At 39.8% G+C, this 23,696-nt stretch overlaps 2 protein-coding genes across 2 annotated transcripts in view; one reads left to right on the top strand and one right to left on the bottom strand.

Moving 5' to 3' along the window:
- The window catches only part of LOC148355077 (N-acetyllactosaminide beta-1,3-N-acetylglucosaminyltransferase 3-like), a 30,817-nt gene extending 14,067 nt beyond the window's left edge, over positions 1-16,750 (top strand). Inside the window, exon 3 of the mRNA XM_088349243.1 lies at positions 16,121-16,750. Coding sequence (XP_088205369.1) covers positions 16,121-16,132 — 12 coding nt within the window. The 3' untranslated portion in view covers positions 16,133-16,750. The remainder of the gene's footprint in view (positions 1-16,120) is intronic.
- Positions 3,530-23,696, bottom strand: part of jak3 (Janus kinase 3 (a protein tyrosine kinase, leukocyte)) — a 34,980-nt gene continuing 14,813 nt past the window's right edge. The window contains exons 16-24 of the mRNA XM_088349245.1: positions 21,551-21,702; positions 18,278-18,428; positions 15,728-15,855; positions 11,960-12,149; positions 9,891-10,015; positions 6,244-6,416; positions 5,962-6,079; positions 4,094-4,207; positions 3,530-3,988 (exon numbers count right to left, since the gene is read on the bottom strand). Coding sequence (XP_088205371.1) covers positions 3,806-3,988; positions 4,094-4,207; positions 5,962-6,079; positions 6,244-6,416; positions 9,891-10,015; positions 11,960-12,149; positions 15,728-15,855; positions 18,278-18,428; positions 21,551-21,702 — 1,334 coding nt within the window. The 3' untranslated portion in view covers positions 3,530-3,805. The remainder of the gene's footprint in view (positions 3,989-4,093; positions 4,208-5,961; positions 6,080-6,243; positions 6,417-9,890; positions 10,016-11,959; positions 12,150-15,727; positions 15,856-18,277; positions 18,429-21,550; positions 21,703-23,696) is intronic.

Raw genomic sequence — 23,696 nt, 5'->3', positions numbered from 1 at the left:
ATTTACTGGATACCAGAAAGATTAGACACACAACTGTGATGCCTTTTTCAGTATAAAGCTAAAGAAGTGTGTCTTATCTAAAATAGTGCCAAAAATTATTTTATCTTGGCCGCCCACCCTTCAATGCGACGATAGTCTTAACTGAATAGAACTGGATCACGTGAGCAAGAGTGGTTTCAGATAGGGAGATGCCAAGAGCAAGGAAGGTCACAGCAACCTCGCGGATCAGCTCAAGTCTTCTATCTAACATCTGTGAGGCTGCTCTGTACTCTGTAAACTCTGTATTTTTAATTGTCTGTTGCCTTCACTGCAATGGGCAATACAAGGGACTATTTGTGGTGTATCTGCCATTACCTTTGCACCCCAGAGCTGTATATAAATGTGTTTAAACCATGTATATCAATCCATGAATGAGTACAAACAACCTTTAAGATACCGGTATAATTCCAATTTCCACAATAAAAAAAGGTCTGTGATATAACCTTTCAGGGAGATGTATATGGCTATCATATATAATGATACAGATAAGATACTAGACTCGGTTATGCAGTTGAATTTCAAGTCAGGCAAAATGTATTTGTATAGGCTTTGATCAGACCTATAGACCCACAGTTATGGTAGTTACATCCTCTGTTTTCAAATTTACACGAGGGCAACAATAAACTAAAAAAACAGCATGGGGGAAAATGGTTGGGGTTTGGATTGTATTTGAAACAGTCCATTTCTTACCTTCACCATTATCATGGTACACTAACAGAAAACCTCAAGCACAAGCATGAAAGTGTCCTTTTCTAAACAAAGTATAGCCTGTGCGATAAACAGAGCTTACGCGTTCACGTGGAATAGGAAGAAGGACGAATACTAAGCCAGCCCTTATCACAAAATTAATACTATATATATATATATTAATACAGTGATAGATTAAACCTAAACATTATCTTTAGAAAAAAAAGCCGCCTTAAGAGTTTTAAAAGGAGGAGATCATGTTATCTAAAATAACTTGATAGAGATACAAGTCAAAATCCAATCATGCCAGTACTGTGCTGATGCACAGATGAAGCTTCATGAAGCACTTGTGGTAAAATATTTTACTTTATATTGATTGAAAAATAATGTCGATTTCTCATGCATTTTCAAAAAAAGACCACATTCTAAAGGACTCAAACACCCCACAAGTGCTTCAAACGATATTGTTTTGCCATTGGTATTCATAGAAGATTGATACTGTTGCAAACCACATCTAAAGACAATCTTAAAGAGACATTGTGTATTATATAGCGCCTCCTAATGTTTAAAAAGTTGTCAATAAATAAAAAGGAAATATGTATTAATTTTACCTTTAACCATTGTGGGTGTCTGTGTATTTGGTGTTTCGGGTTGTTGGGTGGGGAAAAAGTAGGGGATTTTATTTTCCTATTTTAAAGTTAATGTTTTATACAGCACTTTGAGTTGCAATTTTTTGACTGATAAGTGCTTTGAAAATAAATGTTGATTTGATTCCTCTAACCTAGAGGAAGCTGACATTATTGTAGGCCATCTTGCTGCTATGGATACACAAAGATAACAAAAGCTTGGTAAAAGAAAATGGGTGGAAAAAGGTGTGGTCTGGTTACTTTAAAGATGGAGTGTATCGTTTGATGTATTCTAAAAAGGTTGAATATAGAACAAAATATTTTCTCTATTCAGTATGACTTATCAATGTCAGGAGGACCAGAACAGAGCAGGAGACCCCAGAGCGTTCGTTACAAGTCTTTTATTTGGGGAAGCGTACAGGGTTAGCGGGAGACGCGATGACCGTCGAACGTCAGCAGCAACGCCGTGAAGACAACTTCGGGACACGTAGCCAATCGTATCGTGGGACGGAAGCAGGTCGAGTTTACCGGGACTGGAGAGAAGATCGTAGCGTGGAACGGAAGCAGGTCGGATCGGAGGCAGGCAGAATCAGGTAAACAAGTCAAAAAGACACAGGAAAATCAGGCGAGTCAAACGGGGTAAAAAGTATCCTCAGACGAAGAGGTCTCCGCGTAGCGTGCTTAAAAAGGGAACATAAACCAATCAGGGAGCGCATTCCAGCGCGTCAGATGATTACCCCAGGTGGCTCCAATTAGGTAATCATGACAGAACCCCCCCCCCCCGTCAAGGGACGGCTCCAGAAGTCCCCCAGGAAATTTTTTTTTAAATCCAAGACACGTCACAGGGAAGCACGGGTAATCGGGGAACTATGTAACAGCACAGTACCTCTCAGAATCCCTCCAAATGGAGGGAAGCCCCCTCATCAGCATCCGAAGGGGCGGCAGAGGGTGGTTCCGGAGGGCAAACAGGAAGAATCAGGACCGGCGATTCAGACAGGACAGGCAGAATCAGTACCGGAGATACAGACAGAACAGGCAGAATCAGGACCGGCAAAAACAGGAGAGTCGACTCAGAACAGGCAAACAGGAGAGTCGACTCAGAACCGGCAAAAACAGGACAGGCAGAATCAGAACAGGCAGAATCAGGGCCGGCAGCGGAGTCGGACTGGCAGGCAGCGGAGCCGGACAGGCAGGCCGGAGAGTCGAAGTCGGACTGGCAGGCAGGAGAGTCGGACAGGCAGGCATGGGAGTCGAACAGGCAGGCATGGGAGTCATTGCGCAGTCATAAGGCCGATGGTGCCCGGTCAGTGTTGGGCACCGATGAAGTGGCTTGATGGGTCATTACTTTGGAGAGATAGGACCAGTCCCGACCCAACAGATCCCACTCGAACCGTAACTGACTCGCTTGCTTAGCCAATTTCGCCACGTCGGAAATGACTTGCCGAACTGCACATTCTAAAGGGGGATTGGGCTGCTGGTTCTGGCTTTCATAGTCGTCAGGGGGCACATGTACGATCGCGGGGTCCATTCTGGTCTGAGGATTCTGTCAGGAGGACCAGAACAGAACAGGAGACCCCAGAGCGTTCGTTACAAGTCTTTTATTCGGGGAAGCGTACAGGGTTAGCGGGAGACGCAATGACCGTCGAACGTCAGCAGCAACGCCGTAAGGACAACTTCGGGACACGTAGCCAATCGTAGCGTGGGACGGAAGCAGGTCGAGTTTACCGGGACTGGAGAGAAGATCGTAGCGTGGAACGGAAGCAGGTCGGATCGGAGGCAGGCAGAATCAGGTAAACAAGTCAAAAAGACACAGGAAAATCAGGCGAGTCAAACGGGGTAAAAAGTATCCTCAGACGAAGAGGTCTCCGCGTAGCGTGCTTAAAAAGGGAACATAAACCAATCAGGGAGCGCATTCCAGCGCGTCAGATGATTACCCCAGGTGGCTCCAATTAGGTAATCATGACAATCAATGCCCAACTGGGCTCAAAGAGCCTTTAATTTTTTTCTCCCCGCTGTGCTTATGTTGCTTTTATCTTACATTTAGCAATGCTGTTCCGAGACACGTAACAAATTAAGTCAAAGGAAAGTGAGGGAGAGGGGAGGGAGGTTGGAGAGGGACTCTATGCAGTTTCACAGTTTATTGTTGGTGTCGCAAGAAAATGGTAAAACTAAGGAAAGGCCTGTTTTAAATACAGCCCAAACCCCCAAATAGACAAAGAAAATAAAAATTGTTTAGACAAGTGCGTCGAAAAAATGCATGTATTTGAAGGATGAGCTAACTGAAGATCATGACTTGACTTGAGATGGTGGCACAGAGTCACAAAATGTAAAAATTCTGAACAACACCTTTAAGGCTCTGTAGTTCGTATGCTTTCTTGTGCTATTAGCACTCTTTTTCGTTTGCACTACACAATACAGCAACCTCTAGTGTTCAAGTGATACACACTTTCCCTTTAACCTTCCTTCTGCAGCTGCAAACTCGGCCTGGTGCCGTTTCCCAGGGCAGTGCGAGCAGTTCTTCCTGTTGGCCTGGCGGCTTCCTCTTGCGTGATGATTTCAATTTGGCCCAACAGGCTGGAGAAACATGGCCTTTCTTCAAAGTCGTAAAGCCAGCACTGCCTCATCAAAGCGTACACCTAGAGCAATTAAAAAGACAATTTCATGGTTAAAGATATGCAGAGAACAATGCGGTAAGGACCAAGTTACAATATGAATAGAACAGGTATTTTATTGAATAACACCTTGGGGGGGCAGTTTAAAGGGGAATCCAACCTCCAGTTGTCTTTGAGGATTTTTAGCAGATGTATTGAAATGGAAAGTCCATGCACATTGTTTCCAATCTTCTGCATGGACAGCTGAAAAATACATAAATACTTTGCTATCATTGGATATGTTTACATGTAGGAAATAATCAGATTGGAAACAGAATTTTACCCGTACAGTGACCCTTCTGCACAAGAGCTTCTTAAAATAGGAGAAATTGGAGATACAAGATGTCTTTCGAGCAAAAATCTTGCACGACAGATGAGAGAAAACCTATGTTAGGAGTATTTACATACAATACCACTAGAGACTGCTTGAGATCGCTCACAGTCAGCATCAGCTCGTCCCAGTTAATATGTGCGTTTCCCGTCATACAGACCAGATCCCTTGCTTGGGTTTTTATCGCATTGCATTTTGCGTGCTCCCTCACTCCTCCTGCATCCCACTTCCTCACTTTTTCCCCGCCACCACTGATTTTCTTCTATGTTAGGTGCTCATACCCAACACGCATTCTATTTCGTTACAATCATCTTTTTTTCCCTCTGTATTTCTATGTTCAATTACAATTTGAATGTGTTTTGTATGAAAGATGTGTATTATAGGTATCCAGGGTTATCTTGGATGAATTTAGGAGGCCGATAACACATAAATTGGTTTTCATTGATTTATCACGGGTAAAACTTGTTTGAGATACAATTTTAGATACAATCTAGATCCAGGAACGAATTAACCTCGTATGTACAACAATCCGGATCTTAGCCCGATTGTGAGTATTCCGTTGGCAATGATTGTGTTAGTCCTTTCATTTTTCGATTACTCATGCATATATACACATTGGAGTAATCCTATTGCTTGTGAGCATGTGGAGTTTCCCTTATTATTTGTACTAGAGAGACAAATAATAGATGCACTCTGAGCTACTTGCTAAAAAAGGTTCATGTGTATTTCTCCCAAATATTCTCCATTATCGGATGCCCAAGCCACATCAGCTGGCGCCTTTCACAACATGGAAGAGAAGCAGCTCTACACTGAGTTCCTCTCAGCATAACAGAGCTTCTCACCCTATTTCTAAGGGACAGACCAGTGACCTTGCGGAGTCAAATCATTTCAGGGGCTTGTATCCGGATCTTTTTCTTTCAGTCATGACCCACAGTTCATGACCAAAGTTGAGGCCAAGAACATACTTTAAATTGACTGGTAAAGCGAGAGTTTTGCCTTTTGGCTCAGCTCCTTCATGATGGATATCAACACCCTGCTATTTAGAAACAGTGTCTGCAGTCATGCGGACACAGTTGATATCCTGTTCCATCCTACCCTCGCTCATGAACAAGACCCCGAGATACTTGAAGTCCTTCACTTGGGGCAGAACCATGGTCCCGAACTTGGAGTCGCTGATCTTCATCCCACTAGACTGTTTATCACACTTCAGTCCAACTCCCACTGGAAACTAATCCGACTTATTACCCACAATGCAGACCAAACTCCGGCAATGGTCATACAGGGACCAAACAGCCCTGATAAGACTGCCCTGTGCCCTGTACTCCCGAAGCACCCATTGTATCCATCCATAAATACTGTAAGTCTTTGCTTTTGGCTAGTCACGTACTTTACATGCGAATTTTGGAGCTTGGAGGAAACTTGCATGGTAATTCTTTGAATTAGGTGAGCGAGAACCTCTATAAAACCTTAATATACTCACAATCATCATATATACAGGGTTATTTATTTGTGTCTGGACATAAAAACGATTCATTCGGATTGCTACAAAAGTACAATATTCCGTTTCCAATTGGATTATTGCCTGCGTGTAAATGTAGTCAGTCAGGCCTGTAAGAAATGTGCTCACCTTTTTGGGGCTGGAATTGACATCACAGTAGGAAAATAGCTCGTGAAGAACAACTCCAAAACTCCACACATCTGACTTTTGGGAGAAGATGAATTCATCAATGGATTCTGGTGCGTACCTGAATTTAATACAGATTTTTCATTGACTAATACTTTCCTCCAAAACCCATGCAATTAAATATGAGCCTGCACTTTTAAAAAGATTCCTATTTTTGCATGCTCCATAATTTCCCAGACCTGTACAAACGGCTTAAACCTCAAAATATCAAAAAGAAAGACCGACCAGAAGATGGGACTCTCCCCAGGCTGTTTGACTCTGTAGTACTCTTTGTCCATAGGAACCATTTTAGTCAGTCCAAAATCAGCAATTTTCACCAGTGACTCACTAGCCACAAGGATATTTCTGGCCGCTAGGTCTCGGTGCACATAACGTAATGTCTGCAGGTACGCCATGCCCTGAAAGAAAAAAACATTGCCACATGCGTTATGGCTTTATCATTTGTGTGGTTTATGGACTTTTTGTGTTTGATCATCGGCAAACCACCAAATCTAACCTCATGCACGGAATGTCTTTGGGTCACAGTCTTTACAAATGTGTTAAATTGTGCTTTGTTTGGAAATTTCAGTTTAGAGTATTGATGGACAAATGAAGCTTCATGAAGTACTGTTTTTGAGATTTTAAAATATATCCTAAATACTACCATTAATGTGAAACTACAGCTTTTTTTCGAAGGGTGTAGATTTGGCATGGACGCATCGAGCATACATTGTTTTGCCCCCACCAATATTATGAGATAACATAAATGAATGCACTAATTGCCCACCAATGTCAAGACCAAACCTATGCCATTGCTTGTTTTCCTTCTACATAAGCTGCAATCAATCAAGCGATCAATCGATCAGTTAAATACAATTTTGAATAAACAAAGACTTAAACAATTATACTAATTTCATCATATATACATGTGTTTTTACCACACTTATAATTTATTTTACCCGAAACAAATATTTAGGGCGAGCAAAATAATGTTGCCTATTTTACAGATTTCTAGTCTCATTTAACTACAAATTTAACTTTTTTTAAAAGGTAAAATAGTACATGTCAATTCTAAATGTTATTTTTCTTATTTTTATATTTTTTAACGTATTATACTGGAAAAATATGAAACGGAATCTTGAGAAAGTGAAAAATAGTCATGTAGTTTTTCTCATTATGAGAACTACTTTTTTTCATTTTATTATCTTCTTCAACCTTTTTTATTAAAATGAAATACTCATGTTAATCATTATTTGTCCAACTTTGCAATGAAAATGTATTTTGAAAAAAATAACAAAAAAACAGTTTTTGAATTATACTTAATAAATGACAAGTTTAAAATATGGTAAGAATGAGCACAATAATCTGCCAAAGGGATAAGATGAAACTTGAATTGGGAAGAGGAAAAAAACAACGAAAACAAGAAAAATAAAACCCCTTGACTTAGACTATGAAAAAAAGGTAATTTTAAGGGGGTAAATTTACAAGTCACTGCTCGTTGTAAACAATAGCATTTTGCTAGTTTATACGTTTTTATATTAACTTTATTTTATATATGATATTAACTTTAGATTATATTATATATTTACTTTTATATTAACCTTTTTATGCTTCTTACGGAGCGACTGTGTGCTTTGGGTCGTTGTCGTGTTGGAAGACCCAGCCACGACCCATCTTCAATGCTCTGACTGAGGGAAGGAGGTTGTTCCCCAAAATCTCACAATACAGTCATCCTCTCTTAAATGCAGTGCACTCGTCCTGTCACATGTGCAGAAAAACACCCCCAAAGCATGATGCTACCATCCCCATTTTAAACAGTAGGGATTGTGTTCTTCGGATTGTACTCTTCATTCTACTTCCTCTAAACACGTTTAGTGGCATTATAACCAATAAGTTCTGTTTTGGTCTCATCAGACCACAAAACATTCTCCCATGACTCTTCTGTATCATCCCAATGGTCATATGCAAACTTAAGACGGGCCATGAAATGTGCTGGTTTAAGCAGGGGAACTTTTCATGCCATGCATGATTTCAAATCATGACGTCTTAGTGTATTGTCTACAGTAACCTTGGAAGCGGTTGTCCCAGCTCTTTTCAGGTCATTGACCAACTCCTGTCGTGTAGTTCCTGGCTGATTCCTCACCTTTCTTAGAATAATTGCGATCCCCTGAGGAGATATCTTGCATGGGGCTCCACTCCGATTGAGATTGACTGTCATGTTTAGCTACTTTTATTTTCTAATGATTGCTCCAACAGTGGACCTTCTTAACCAAGCTGCTTGGGGAGGTGTACCATTTTTTGTCTCTGGTGTCTTTGGTAACTTATTTTAGATTACCATTTATTTTTTATTTTTGAAAGTACCATTTAATTTTCTACCCATTCTAGTTATATATTATTGTAAATACAAACATTTGAATATAGATTCAAAAATGTACAAAATGCTAAGTACTTTATCGGACAAAGCCCCTTTGAGCCTTAAATATGTCTCGAAAGCAAAGGGTGTAACGTCATCGTCACAAAGTTTGTTTATTTTACAGAAAATATAAAAGCTACAAGTGATACAACGGATATTGCATGTGGTCCATCCATTCCATTATCAGCACCGCTTATCCACAGTAGGGTCGCGTGTGTTTTGAATTGCCCTGCGACTGGCTGGCAACCAGTTCAGGGTGTCCCTTGCCCAATGCCCGAAGATGGCTGGGATGGGCTCCAGTAACCCCGGATATTGCATGTGGTGTTACTCAAAATCATTTCTCCTCAGTGATTGAGAATCTATTATCATGTCACTGCTTATCAATGCTGAGGTCCGGCTCATCTCTCAAGAGCGGGATGATGCTTTACACTGGAAAACATCTGCAGCCGGATGATGAAGGTGTTGTATCTGAGTCAGAGCAGGAGACTTATCCTGTTACTGATAACCACGGCAACCAGTATTATCTGTTTTATGTCTGGGAGCAAACCCCCTTCGCCCAAAAGACACCCTGGAGAGAAATGGGTGCCGCAGGGTGTACTTGCCCAAGACACACAACAGGAAGCGGTGCCCCAACAACCCAGACGGTTAAGGAATCTTGAACATCAATGAATCTGTTCACAAAACATTGCTCTAGATGGCACTGTTGCATAAACGTTGCAATGGAATTCTCAGTTATTCCACGAAACGGCATTTAGAAGTTTCAAGTGATATTAAAACTATTGCAAGTTCTACCTGGAAACATTGTTGTCTTGGGTGCTGCCCCACAAAGTAGCAGCACATTACCCAGTTTGACTAATTCTCATCTTGGTAGAGGCATACATATCAATGCCTTTAAAAAATGGTAACTCTGAGTTGCATGCCAGGATGTCTACTATTTACACAGCTGACAGCTATCACCATCCTGCCTACACATCCTGTACTGGAAAAACAAGCTAGATGAGCTTTCACTGACTAATACTCCTGGAAACATTTATGCTTTCTTTAAGTATCAGAGCATAAAGACTAGAATGTGTTTACTTTAAGAGATATATTTTTGGCGGCATGGCGGCTGGGTGGTCAGCGCGCATCCCCACGGTGCGGAGGTCCAGGGTTCAAGTCTAGCTACTGCAGCCTCCCCGTGTAGAGTTTGCATGTTCTCCCTGTGCTTGTGTGGGTTTCCTCTGGGCACTCCGGTTTCCTCCCACATTCCCAAAAACATGCATGTCAGGTTAATGGGCCGGTCCAAATTGTCCCAAGGTGTGAGTGAGCGAGTGAGTTGTCTGTCTCTGTGTGCCCTGCGACTGGCTGGCAACCAGTTCAGGGTGTCCCCTGCCCACTGCCCAAGGATAGCTGGCCCGAGAATAACTAGGCTCCAGCATCCCTACTGAGGATGAGCGGTGTAGATAATGGATAGATGGATAGATATATTTTTAAGCCTTACTTTACAGATTTGTGATGCAAAAAGAAGCATACGCCTGGTGCTCATGTTGTTTCTGTTGTTCTCTGAATACACAATAAGACTTCCGTGTGGCAAATACTCCATCACCAAACTCATGTTGAGCCGCCCTGGAAACGAAGTTTAGAAATGTGTAGATATTAGACATAAATAACAACAGGGCTTACAATATTTTCCAGAATATAAGCCACACTTAAAAAACCCCAAATTTGATAAAAATTTGAAAGTGCAATTTATAATCAGGTGCACCATGTATACTAGAAATTAGGGTGGACAAAATTGGAAACGCATAGTTACAATTAAGTTATACTGCATATCATGCAGGGTTGGGTAGGGTTACTTTAACTGGATTATTTTCAATTACTTTTGGATTACTCCAATACCAAATATTCTAATAAAAGACAAAATAAACTAAATACGAATAAAATCACTAAATTTTGTGCAGGCTTGGGGAGTAACGGAATACATGGAAGGCATTTATTTTCCTTTTGTTTCTGTCGCATTTTATGTTAGTTTTGCCGGAGATCAAAAAGATCAAAGCCAGGAGAGAAAGATTACCACGTGTTGTGAGTCATAATTGTATTCATATTTAGTTTATTTTGTCTTTAATTAGAATATTTGGTATTGGAGTAATCCAAAAGTAATTGAAAGTAATCCAGTTAAAGTAACCCTACCCAACCCTGTGCATATGGTAACTGTTCCGCCTTTGAGAAACAGAGAGTGATCTTCGAGTGTTCCCCTTTGGTGAACTTGTTAATTGTTTGCTGCAAACAAAAGAGAAGCATACAACTTGGACGGCAGCTCAGACACTAACTTGCAAATCCTCTTTTCTTGTTGGTTTGGTCAATAATTGTCCGTTGGCATAAAAGGCTTAATGATAACTGAATGAAGATAATAAATTATTAAGAGGGGGTTACTGGAAAATTGCCTTCAACATCAAACCAGACTGGACGTCAGCTATTTTACACCTTTACTACCGTCCAGCGGCAAGAAAGAGCTTTTGGTTTGTATTTATTAAAAAAATAATAACTTTTGATGTAAATGAGCAAGAGACTTTCTTTTTTTTTGACAGACTCAGAAATTTAGGCAGGCCACATTAAATCATCCAATGGCCCGCGGACTATGTGTTTGACATTTACCTGCTTAGAATGTACCTGTATAGTCAGAAAGCTAACTGGACAGATTTGTACTTGGTTTTTAGTTTTACGGCAACCTCGTAAGGGTAATAGCCATTTTTCGAATAGACAGAAACTAAAGGAGTTGCTTACTCGGGATGTCGTTCACTCGCGCGCTCGTCTTGGGATCAAGAGATCGCAGGTTCGATTCCTGGCCCCTCCGTGTTATATGTCGAGGTGTCCTTGAATCCCTAAAGCCCCCAATAAGCAGGTAGGTGCCTTGCATGGCTGCATGACCGCTATTGGTGTGTGAGTGTGTGTGTCAATGGGTAAGTGTGAGGCACATTGTAAAGCGCTTTGGGAGGTCTTCATTGACTTGAAAAGCACTATATAAATGCAGACCATTTACCATTTTTTTTAGCAAAAAAAAAGATTATTTAAAGTGAAAAAAGCTTTTCAACCGTTTATAAATGAATGAATTAATTTTTGCGGTGAAATATGATGTCATAATGTTATTTCATGTTCTATGAAAGACGTTATTTAATTCAAATGTATTTATTTTTTATGCAAACCTAGCTCTCATTGTAGTTTTCATTCCATGCGCCTAATTGTCCAGTGTGCTTAATATGTGAAAAATATTTCAAAAAAGACTATTTTTGGGGGTGCGCGCTATACTTTGTAAAATACAGTAAACAACGGGAGGGGGGATTTTTTTAAGGGTTATTGTTCTATCTTCTTTATTCATTATCCATTATCCGTTATCGGTCAGTTCATAATACGCTACAAAGCCTAGGAGCCAGGACTCTTACTCTCAGCCAAAAGGCCAAGCTAAGGTCCTAGCCTTAAAGCCTTGCAGCGATCATTGCGAATGCACCGTTCCCAGAGGTACTGCAATACCGGGTGAGGGAAAAGATGGACATGAACAGATATTGGCATTACCCATGCTGTAACAGATGCCTCTGTACTTGACAATGTATTCACAGCACATCATGCTGAGGGTTTTGATCTCCTTACGGAAGTCTTCGAGGGTGGATTGCTTATTAGGTTGCAGCTTTTTCACAGCAACCATCTCACCCGTGTCATCTCCGAGAGGGTCGTATCGACACAGTTCCACACTTCCAAAATTCCCCTGTCAGGAAAACAAAATGACATCAGATGATAGGGACACTATGCAATATTTGACCACTAGATGTCGCCATTTTTGGTGATAGGAATGAGTGGAGAGGTGTAAAAGGATAGTGGGATTTTTAGATGCGTTCTAAGGGATGGGCAGGGCACCTGTATGATGCGGCAGGGGTAAATCAGTGAAAGCTGTCGGGCCCTGCTGTTGAACAAAAGAGCGTGTTGTGTCACCCTGACCTGAGTGATATGGCCGCTTTCATGTGTCGTGTTTAATTTTCCCCCCATTTTATTAACACTCCACTTATTGAAACATAAATATTTTGTTTGTTTGTTGTACATGATTCAATTGTTTGTTTGTTTGTACATGATTCAGATTGAATCGTTTCTTGTACATGATTCAATTGTTTGTTTGTTTGTACATGATTCAAATTGAATCGTTTCTCCGGCGCCGTCACGAATGGCAGCCACTCCAGCAGCTCCCGTGTTATTTTTGATTGTTCTCAGTTATTTTCGATTGTTCTCAGCTTAGGGATGCTGCTGGAAAAGTGAATTTCCCTTCGGGGATGAATAAAGTATCTATCTATCTATCTATCTATCTATCTATCTATCTATCTATCTAATCTGGAGGGACGAAAGCGTGACCAACTTGGGTGCCGAGGTGCCTAACTTGTTTGTGTGTTTGGACATTTGGGTTGGCCATGGTCCAAAATTTTTTGCGTGTGTTTTTTTTTTTTTTTCCCTTTTTTTTTCTTTGTTATTGTATGTGTTTTTTCTTCCTGGCAGTCACTCTTCATGAAGGATAGATAGATAGATGTCGCCATATTGTGTATTGCAATTGAAAATGAGTGCTATAAAGTACAAGAAAAAACTCAAAACTACAGCCTCAATGTGATCAAACCACACCAGTTTTTTCCTCTTTTTTTTTGCCCAGTTTTGAGGGGTAACAGTTTGGATTCCTTTAATGCATTTATTTAATTTCATTAACGTGATGAAACATACTGTAACTCATCAATATTGAAATGAAGTTAAAGTTGAGAAGGTATCCTGAAACAGACCGTATTTTCTGGACTATAAATCTCTCCAGAGTAAGTCAATTTAAAATTAAAATAAAACAGAGAACACGGTATACTAATGTTACACGTACGTGCATATCTTGGACACGCCCATATTCGTCAGTAACGACGACGAGTTATTCAGGTAACTTGAGCATAAAGAACATAATTACCAAATTATCAGCTTCACTCCAAATGACTAAATCCAATGAAATATTCATCCGCTGTGTCACTTTTACCGGTAAACAACTCCCCCCAATTGGGAAGAAGACGAAAAACAGCTTTCTTCAGTCAAGGTTGAAACTATCAACAAAGGCCTATGGCGCCCTCTTGAGATTTAGTGTAAAGTAATACACAAGTGTTTTCGTTTGCCCGCGTCCCTGCGTCCTAGACGCATTATTTTTGCTGGGGACGCATCGTGTCAAATCAACGTGCGTCAACTTTTTTGACACGAAATTGTCATTATCATTTTTTTAACAAAGATTTACCGCACTCCAAACTTTTCGTGAGGCAGATCCGCCATTGTTGTTTTGGTCTCGCGGTTCGAGTTTTCGTCTGCACGCCGATCTCCGGTTCGAGTTGTGTAGTGAAAGTCCGTTTCTTTTTAGAGAACCGGCTTTTTCGGCTCAACTCATTAAAGAGAGCCGGCTCTCAAATGGCTCACTTCCTTTGATGCATTACTGTATATTACGAATGATTATGTTGTATAAAGAAGTTAAGAAAAAAAAGGAAGTACAGTGGGACCTCGCTACTTCACGGTTCGACGTTCGTGGGTTCAGAGCTTCGCGGGCCTAAAAATAATAACAATAAAATAAAATAATTTAATTTTTTTTAATTTTTATTTGTATTCATTTTTTTTAAGCATTTTTGAAGGGGCGTCGCTATTTCGTGGTTCCATGTTCGCGGGTTCAGAGCTTCGCAGGTCTAAAAAATAATAATAACAAAATAAAATAATTTCAAAAAGCATTTTTGAAGGGGCGTCGCTACTTCGCAGATAACCGAGGTCCCACTGTATGAAAGGAGAAAATGAAAAAAGACAGGTTTGTGGTGATCCCTTTTAATCAGTATATTACCAACAATAATTTAATGCAGAAAATGAATTAATAATTTGAATAAGAAAATGTATTAATCTACTTAATTATATTTGCATGTGTTTTTTCCTTCTACAGTGAACGTCCAAGCGACTTCATTTTTGAACTTTTTTAAAAAATAAACATCATTCATGTCGAGCAACTCAGTGTCTCACAACAAAATGTTCATTAACAATATACAGTATATGATATAAGGAAACACAGGTACAATATAACATGTTAAACTACATAAATAAACATGTTTGGAAAAAAAAAGATTTTTTTGTAGTTTGTAAGGGAAAATACGACAGTTTGTAAGGGCATGGAGCTCTCTAAATTTTGGGGACCCATAGATCTCTCAGGAGGTAGAGCGATCGTTTTAGGATTAAGGGATCCCAGTTCGAACCCCGGCTTGTCCGTGTTACATGTCGAAGTGTCCTTGGGTAAGACACTGAACCCCCAATACCCCCAATAAGCAGGTTAGCGCCTTACATGGCTGCACAGATCACGGTCGCTATAGGGAAATGTGAAGCACATTGTAGAGCGCTTTGGGAAGTCATTGACTTGAAAAGCACTATATAAATGCAGATCATTCCAGATCATTTCATTTCATATTTTTAAATAACTATACTTATTACTTTTGCTTGAGTATATTTGTGAAGAAGAAATCGTACTCTTACTCAGCTATGTTAGCCTACATTGAACCCGTTATTAAGTAACGTAAATCCTCTCCACATAAATACGCGCATTTCTCCGAGTCCTTGGCTCTTTCAACATTTTCGATTTCCAACCCCGGGGCTAGCTTGTTGTTCTGATGGCAGAGCTTGTTAAAAAGTACTTCAAACGTGTAACTTGTGCTTGATTTACTTAAAATTAGCTTGAATGTTTTCATTTATTTTTTAAATGAATGTAATATGTTGTTGATTGGATGGATATTGATGATTTGGTGATCTGATTAAAAATTTCAATAAAAAGACATCACTACAGTAACTGAGTACTTGAGTATTTTTTTTTTCACCAGGTACTTTTTTACTTTTACTCAAGTCATTATTTGGATGAATACTTTTTACTTTTGCTTAAGTTATATTATTCTGAAGTAACAGTTTTTTACTCTAGTAATATTTTTGGCTACTCTACCCATCTCTTGTCACATGGTGCAAGATTCTCCTCAGGATGTGCGCCATCCAACCTAGTAATTTTTATACCAGGCTAATATAGCTCATTTTTATACATCCAACATGTGTTGCATTCATTTTAAAGGCTTGTATAAGGCTTTCCATTTTAATGCGGCTCCAGAATTCTTGTTTGTTTGTTTAATATACTTTTTTCAACATTTTGGGTTGCCCACCCTTAACCTGGGAGCAAACGCTCAGAGTAAGAAAAAATAAAAAGCTTGGCTAAATTGATTTACTGCAGTAGCAATTGCATATAAGACTGAAGTATTTTAAAAATTTGTCATGTACCTTTCCCAGTAGAGCGATATACCGTAGGTGTCTCTCCTCGAACAATATCTGGTCCTGTTTAGTGGGACAAGATGCTTGACATATTGGGTTGAGTGAGACAGGCTCAGTAGCTCGAAGTATCACGTAGTCTTTCAAGAAAGAAACGAGAAACACAATTCATGGGAGTTAGAAGGATCATAAGTGCTTTTTAAAGGGACAGTGTGTATCATTTGACCGCCAGATGTTGCTGTATTGTCTCGTGCCACTGAAAACGAGTACTAAAAAACACAAAGAAATACAAACTACGGGGATTCAACGTGATCTGTGTCGCGAGGGACCCAATGGAAAGCGGCGCATGAGTTCCCAATGTTCCTCTAACACCGAAAACGCTAATGTGCTTTCTGGCGTTGGCAGGGCGAAGATTGAGGCGGCCTTTCGCCGAGCGGTAAGACGGAAGAGCTCCCCGCCGGCCCCTTCTCGTCCTGTTTTCGACACTGGCATTGACTCCACCCACTTCGCCGTGCCATCGCGACCCGAGAGTTTCCTATACCGACTCGACCAACAGGAAGGAAAAGGAAGAGATGAGACTGGGTCGGTACGGGTTGAAATCCTTGAAAATGCTTGAATTTTAAGGTTGGGTTTTCAAGGTCGGGAGTAGGCTTGGATTTGGGGGGAAGTGCTTAAAGGTTTCTTAGCAGTCTGACTCTATAGACCAGACATTTATAGAAGATTATTTTTTAATCTTAAAGTGTGTGAGAGATTACCTTCAAGAGCACAGCTCTATTTAGAAAGCTGGCTCTCTCGGTTCACTGAGAGGAGCAGGCTCTTTCCACTCCCAGACAGCTCCTCAGATTTGTTTTCCCATGGGCCGGATCGGGCCCCCCAATTCCAAGCATCACCCGCCCCTAGTTTGGGAATCTAAGTAGGGTCCAAAGCAGAGGTCGGGAACATGTGTTTTTCCATATATTGCTTAAAATATTCCCGTTCCTACAAAAGTATTTTAAATAGCTGATGTTATATTTGACTAGTTATTTTGTTGTTGTTGTGTTCTGTACAGCCCTTTGACACCTTTTGTGATTATGGCTCCACAAATAAATATGACTTGAATTGATGTAAACAACAATTTTAGTTAAACTATGGTTCCAATTTGTTAATGCTGATTATTATTGAATTTGTTATTGCACTATTGTTAAAATACACGATGCTTTTTTTGTTCACAAACATTACACTATTATTATAATTTAGGACAATCTCCAAGCACTGAGTTGTAAATATTTTTGTATTCATTTTATCCTTGATAGTTTTTTTTCTTTTCAAAGTCTTTATTAAAAGTTTACGCTGGAGTGTCATCTCTAATCTCATTGCATGCAATGTTTCACAACGTTGATATAAATATAAAGACAATTCAATTCACTTTGATATTACATTTAGTATATAGCGAATGATTAGTTGACAATTCATTAGATCTTGATTAAGTGTTAAGTTTCAAGTTTAGTAGACACTCAAAATAAGGTGAGAAGGCATAAATGGATGTTAAACTTGCAAGGAGGACAGGGAATAGGGCTCGTGAATTTTTGCTTATTATTTAAATCAGTATTGTTTTTTCAAAGAATGAAGATTTTTTTTTCCCACTAGGAGGCACTAAATAATACACTATGTTCCTTTAAATAGTGATGTGTTTTCATGACTCGGTTCAGCAATTGAAATAATTACTGCGCTAATTTAAGTACATTTAAAAAGAAATACTAAATTCTCATCACTCTATGAATATTGTGAATATTTACTGGATCTTACATTTGATTAGTTATGGATTAGTGTGATTCATGTGATAAATGTCATACATTCTGGATTTTTTTTAGATCAATCCAAATATTGCTTATCTTGTACGATTTTAAAAATGATTGATTACGGCACACAGTCTACTAGTATACTTTTTCATGATAATCTAATATCTTTCGATGGAATTTTTGAGTTTTCAGTGAGGTTTTTGGTTTTTGGGTGCCTGTAGCAGCAAGATGGCGTACAAATATGTCAGCTTACTCTAGATCTGTGTTTTTCAACCTTTTTTGAGCCAGGGTATGTTTTTTTCATTGGAAAGATTTTGCGGCACACCACTAACCAAAAATGTTATAAAATGACACTGAACAGTATGTTTAATTACAATGTAATTTATAATACCCTCAGTTTTTACAGCACAGATATTTAACAATGGCATAATATTTACAGAAAATGATTCATAAATGTTTTATAAAATTTTAAATTGTAAGTGACATTGGATTATTTCTCACGGCACACCTGGCGATCTCTCACGGCCCACTAGTGTGTCGTGGCACGGTGGTTGAAAACCACTGCTCTAGAGGAGCTTCGTGTTCTGTAAAATAAACTATGATTTTTTTTGACCCATAAGTATTTAAAAATGCATGTTCATATGATAGTTGCATTGTTCCTGAATATCTTAATCAATAACGGGTTTATTTTTCATCAGGTTTTTTCATTTTTTTTAATCACAAAGTGGCGTTAAATAATACACACTATCCCTTTAAGGTCCCCTTTCGGGAGTGCATTAAATACCTGATGTGATGAGACTGTTGAGCTCACGCATGAGACCCCGGCATGACGGCCTCAAAGCCGCCTCATAGTTCATGCACTGGCTGATCAGCTCTGCCAACTCTGTCCACTGGGAAGGTGCCAGTTGCTGGAAATCCTCATAAAACTGCAGCTTCTACAAACCAAAAGATCAAACATGTCAAACATACCCAAATAAACAAGTCTTTGGATTATTCCCATCAAAATGAGGATATACTCTCAGTTTTTCTGAGTCTAGTAGTTTGAGCTGTATTGTAATGTTACACAATACAGCTTATGGTCCAACCTGGACACATAACCAGTGACTCTCTCAGGGTCATCGGGTGTTTGGAGTCTTACTCGGACACCCTCACCCAGGCGACCCAGCCGAGGGTGATCAATCCCCTGACTTGTGCACTACGCCACGCCTCTCACTTCCTAACCATATCCAGCGTTAGCCTTTTCAGCTACTCCCAGGATATTATTAATGGCTCTTCGCCTGTGCAGTCCACAAATCCCAAGGAGTCCCAGGGCACGGAGTAAAGACCTACCTGCAAAGCACCTGCAGTCCATCTCAATAGGCTCGCTGCGGGCCCTCCACCCATTTCTCCGGCATTCAGCCACGAGATCGCTGTACTATGCCCTCTTCCCCACTACACAACAGTTGGTTAAAAACGGCACACCACTAACCACTGCAGAATTTTGTACTGCATTTGCCTGCAGGACCTGGTCGTGGCACCACCGATACATGCAGTCTCCCAAGGCCTTTAAGATGTGTGCTAAAGATCTTCTTTTCTGACAGAGCTGCCACACAGGTGAGTTTATCAGGCCCTAGGGACACAGGTTGGCAGGGCTTGGGAGGACATCATACACCGATTTAACGAGGAATTTGAAGTTGTGTGGCTCCGCCTTCCAGAGTTTGGTACATCCGATATTTCAGCCGACCATGTGCTTCCACTTTGTCCATATATTTTCCATGTATTTATTATACATATCCATATTTATTTTTCCTGTTTACTCATGCCCACCACTCTGCTGAAGCACTCCTCTTCCACCTCAGTGCAAACCTAGTCCTGGATAAGCTTTTGTCTTTCCTGTTCTTTGGTCCTGCTTCAACATGGTTTTGGGTTGCTGCCCAGCCCAGCCTGGCCTGTAGCTATGGTTCCCACCATGGTGCTGTGCCGCAGTCTTGCTTCGGCCCGCTCTACCTCCTCCTGGGGACGCCACTTCCTCCCTGTTCTGACTGCCACTCATGCTGAAGAGACTTTTCCGTCTGTGGAATCTCGGTAGAGCAGGACTTTTCTGGTCCGGAACCCTGAACTCTTCTGCTGGACTGCTGAAGGATGGTTGCAGCTTGGTGTTGTGCGCAAACAGGGATGTGTTGCTTAGGCTCTGTGGCAGGCAAGTATTTATTTTCTATTAATTTCAAGCCAGTACAACAATTTACACTTTTTCACAGCTCTTTATCTTGTTTTTTCTCATCTAAGTCTAAAACCGGTAAGCGTTTATCCTGGAGTGCCATGTCTAATCATATTGCAAACAACGTTCACCGGACGTTCTTATCAATGAAAATAAAGACAATTTTAACTATAATGCTGTAAAATGTAAGATTCACCTGCACAATTAAATCATTTGGAAACATGGATGTCAAAGCTAAAAAAAAAGAGTTTATAAATAGATATACACCATATGGAGCAAATGAGAAATTTTACTGGGCGAATGCCACTACATAAGATAATTTAAGAGTGGGTAATGTTCCAAAATGTTGTTCTACAATAGTAATGAGGAATATTATTCCGAGGATGTAGCGCCACCAAGTGGAATTTGTTATAGCCTACAGCAGGGGTGGCGAACAAGTTTAACACAAAGAGCCGACATTATTAACTGTGAGAGTCAAAGAGCCACAAATGCATCTTTGGTATCATCAATGAGAAGAATCTTTTCATGCTGACCGTAAGATAAATAATACCTCATTCATCAATGGATTTGAACTGCAGAGGATCCAACTGAAAAAATATGAATATTATTTAAAGTGTTTGAGATACAGACTTGTGACTTCTAGGGTAACTTTCTGTGACATAAATATGTCAGGACAGTGATTTTGAAGAGTTTCAGACGTTTTACCATAATATTACTATTATTATTAATAATAGTAGTAATAAAAACGCACTAAATTTGTTGAACACTTTTTCAGTAACACATAACAAAGTGGAGGTATTCCTCTGTCGTTGGATCCCAAAGCAAAAAAAAAAACCATAATAGGTTTAAAGTGTGTCTTACTTTGCAAACAGTATAGGCAGGGAAGTTCGATTTTCACGCGAGGGTGGAGGATTTTGCAGGGGAGTCGGATTTAGACACTACACCGGCATTAGACGTAACCTACGCAGATGATTTGCAGTCAGTTATGTGTCCGGAGCAGCATAGAAACAAAAAATTTGCCAAATTAATTTCAAAATAATATTTATTATTTGTTATTAACTCTGATGGATTCAAATGTGTTTTAAGAGGGGAAACCAAACTTAACATGAAACGAAGCAAAGAGCCACAGTATATAGAAAATATGATGAGGCAAAGAGCCGCATTCTTATTGGCCAAGAGCCGCATGTGGCTCTAGAGCCGCATGTTCGCCACCCCTGGCCTACAGATTCCGGTTTTCGGCTGATTAGAATGTTTATAATAATTACAGTAATAAAAGTAGTAGAATACATAAATTAAAAAAATATATTTATAGATAATTGTAAAAAAACAAACAAACATAATTTTGCATAAATTATTTCGATCGAATCATACAATTTTTGTTTTATTGTTTATTTTAATATTAAGATGACTTAAGAGGAAAATCAATTCAAAATTAATTGGTGTCACCACTCCTTATTTTAAGTGTCTATTATTTAGCTTACTCTGTATGTATGTACAGTATGTGTGCATGTATGCATGTATACAAATTACTGTTATCATGTCTGTTGTTGCCCCATGGTTTTCATGTCTGCCTCACAGTTCAGAGAACCTGGATTCAATAACAGATAGCAGTCTCCCTTTGTGAAGTTTGCATGTTGTCCACACGCATGAGTGGATTTTATAAGGGCAGATTGGTTTACTTCCATGGACCAAAAACGTGCATGGCAGGTCTTTTGGCGAGATAGTGTGAGGGCCTTGTGAGTGTCTAGCTTGAAACCAGTTCAGGATCTCCACTGCCCATAATCAGCTGGGCTATTTGAGGACACTGGCTGGAAAATGTGTGATTGTTGTTGTTTCATATTGGACATGAATCGTCCGTACCTGTTGAAGTTCCCAGTCATGCAGTGGAGCCTTGCCGTTGTTAAATATTTCCCACACTGTGGCACCAAAACTCCATTTATCACACTCCGAGGTCAACTTGTCTGGAGTCTTTAACACCTCAGGGGCCACCCAAGGAATTCTGTCTAGAATAACTGAAAAATCATATATCATCAATAAGTATATTTTGCAGATAAGATTTTATAGGATGCCAGTTTATTTTGAAGATTATTGAGCACTGTTAGGGCTAATATGATTTTGGTAACCATAAAGATTTAATAAAATGATGGGACTCAAGGCGAGGAAGGAATTTCTTATATGAAGGCTTCTCTCTCTGTCATCCTTGCAAGATCAAAATCTTTTGCCGTCTTCTCTCCTTATTTTGAGTGTCTACTGAAGCAGTGTTTATCAACTGGTGACCTAGGAACCAAAAGTGGGTCGCAGACACATTTTCATTGAATCGCTGGCCTTTGCCTTGACAAAATAATGCTAAGGAAAAAGAAAAACGGATAGTCCATTACACTTTTTTAACAGTAGATGGTAATAATGCCCAGCTTGGTCTTCTCTTTCCCTTCAGTCAATCGGCGGTGTCCCAATTGTGTTTGAAAGAGACCACATCTCATTTTATTGTGATTTTATTTGTTTTATTTAAGTTTTTTTCCATAATTGTGGATCCCAAAAAGGTCAGTACCGTATTTTCACGACTATATGGCGCACCTAAACGCCTTTATTGACCATGCACCTTATAATGCAGTGCGCCTTATATATGGATCAATTTTGAGTCACAAGGTCTCGCAATTAAGGCAAGCAGCCACCGATTTTTCCCTGTAGAAGTAGTCCGCAGTGTATGCTGGGATATATACACTGGCGTTTCATTTCCTAACCAATGTGTCAATCATCATTTGAATCGCCCACTATTGGCTAAAGTTATTCGGAGGTAAAGGAGACTGTTCCTTTTTAGCATTCACAGGCTCGCATAGGCTAAATCGGGGCTAAACAAAGCCTGCAAGTGGCCAAAAAAGACGTGAATGACATGTTTAGTTGCTCTCCGGCCTGTAAAAAAAATCGTTTTTACTACTGTAGTCTGTATTTGTAAACAGGAATTATGGGGCTAAAAAGACAACTAGCAACAAGCAACGTCCATCGATGCAGATAATAATAATAATAATAATAATTTCCTTTGTATTGTCATTCTTTGTAACAATGTACACAGAACGAAATGTCGATACACCTGACCCGTTGTAGCGAGCCGATGCAGCCGCAGCCAACAGAGGGCGCCGCCATTTTACCAATGTTATAAGTCTTAGGTATGACTCGGCCGAGGCGCGAACCAGCGACCTCCCAGTCTCAAAGCGGGCGCCCTACCATCTAGGCTACTGAGATGCTTCTCGGCGGATTTTTTTCTTGTATTTGTCGGCATTATAGTGTGTTTTGGAGTATGTAAATATTTTTCACAGTTGTATTTGCTACACTCGTCGGAATATTAAGGGGTTAATAAGTTTGACTGAACTATCTGACTGTTTTATTGACGTTCCCACTGTAGCGCCTTACAGTCCGGTGCGCCTTATGTATGGAAAATATAGGAAGAAAACCTATTTTTGGGGGTGGGTGCGCCTTATGGTCGTAAAAATACAGTAATATGGGGAGGAAAAAGTGTAAATCAGTGACAACAACAATCGATTCGAAAAAGGAAATTATTGCGAATACGAAAATGGCATACGAGTCTCTGCAATTGAAGCACTGATGGAAGGTACAAGTAAAGGGCTTAAAAATGTTCTATGTTTATATTTTTACCATTATTCTAATATTTATTGTATACATAATTATATGATTATTGATGTTTTGGTACACATTCTATCAATATTTTGGGTACAAATGTCAATTTTAAAGCAGTTTTAGGGTGTTGCTTATATGGTAGTATACGCGATACTTTAAGATGTTTTGGTTTTCATGTCTCATTTTGTTTTTTGGAAAAAAGGTGAATACATACTACTATGTGTGTTTTAAACTGCACAATCCTTCCATACAATACATTTGAGAAGTGGACCATTTTTCTTGGTTTGGGTCCCAGCTTATCACGATTAGGGTGGAGTGGTGGGTTCGCAAGCCACACCAGTTGAGAACCCCTGTAGTAAAGTTTAAACTTAAC

This window comes from Urocampus carinirostris, chromosome 12, assembly GCF_059441175.1.
Source record: "Urocampus carinirostris isolate Australia breed hairy pipefish chromosome 12, RoL_Ucar_1.0, whole genome shotgun sequence".
Lineage (NCBI taxonomy): Eukaryota > Metazoa > Chordata > Actinopteri > Syngnathiformes > Syngnathidae > Urocampus > Urocampus carinirostris.
The sequence above is the reverse complement of the archived record's forward strand: the minus strand, read 5'-3'. Positions and strand labels throughout refer to the sequence as shown.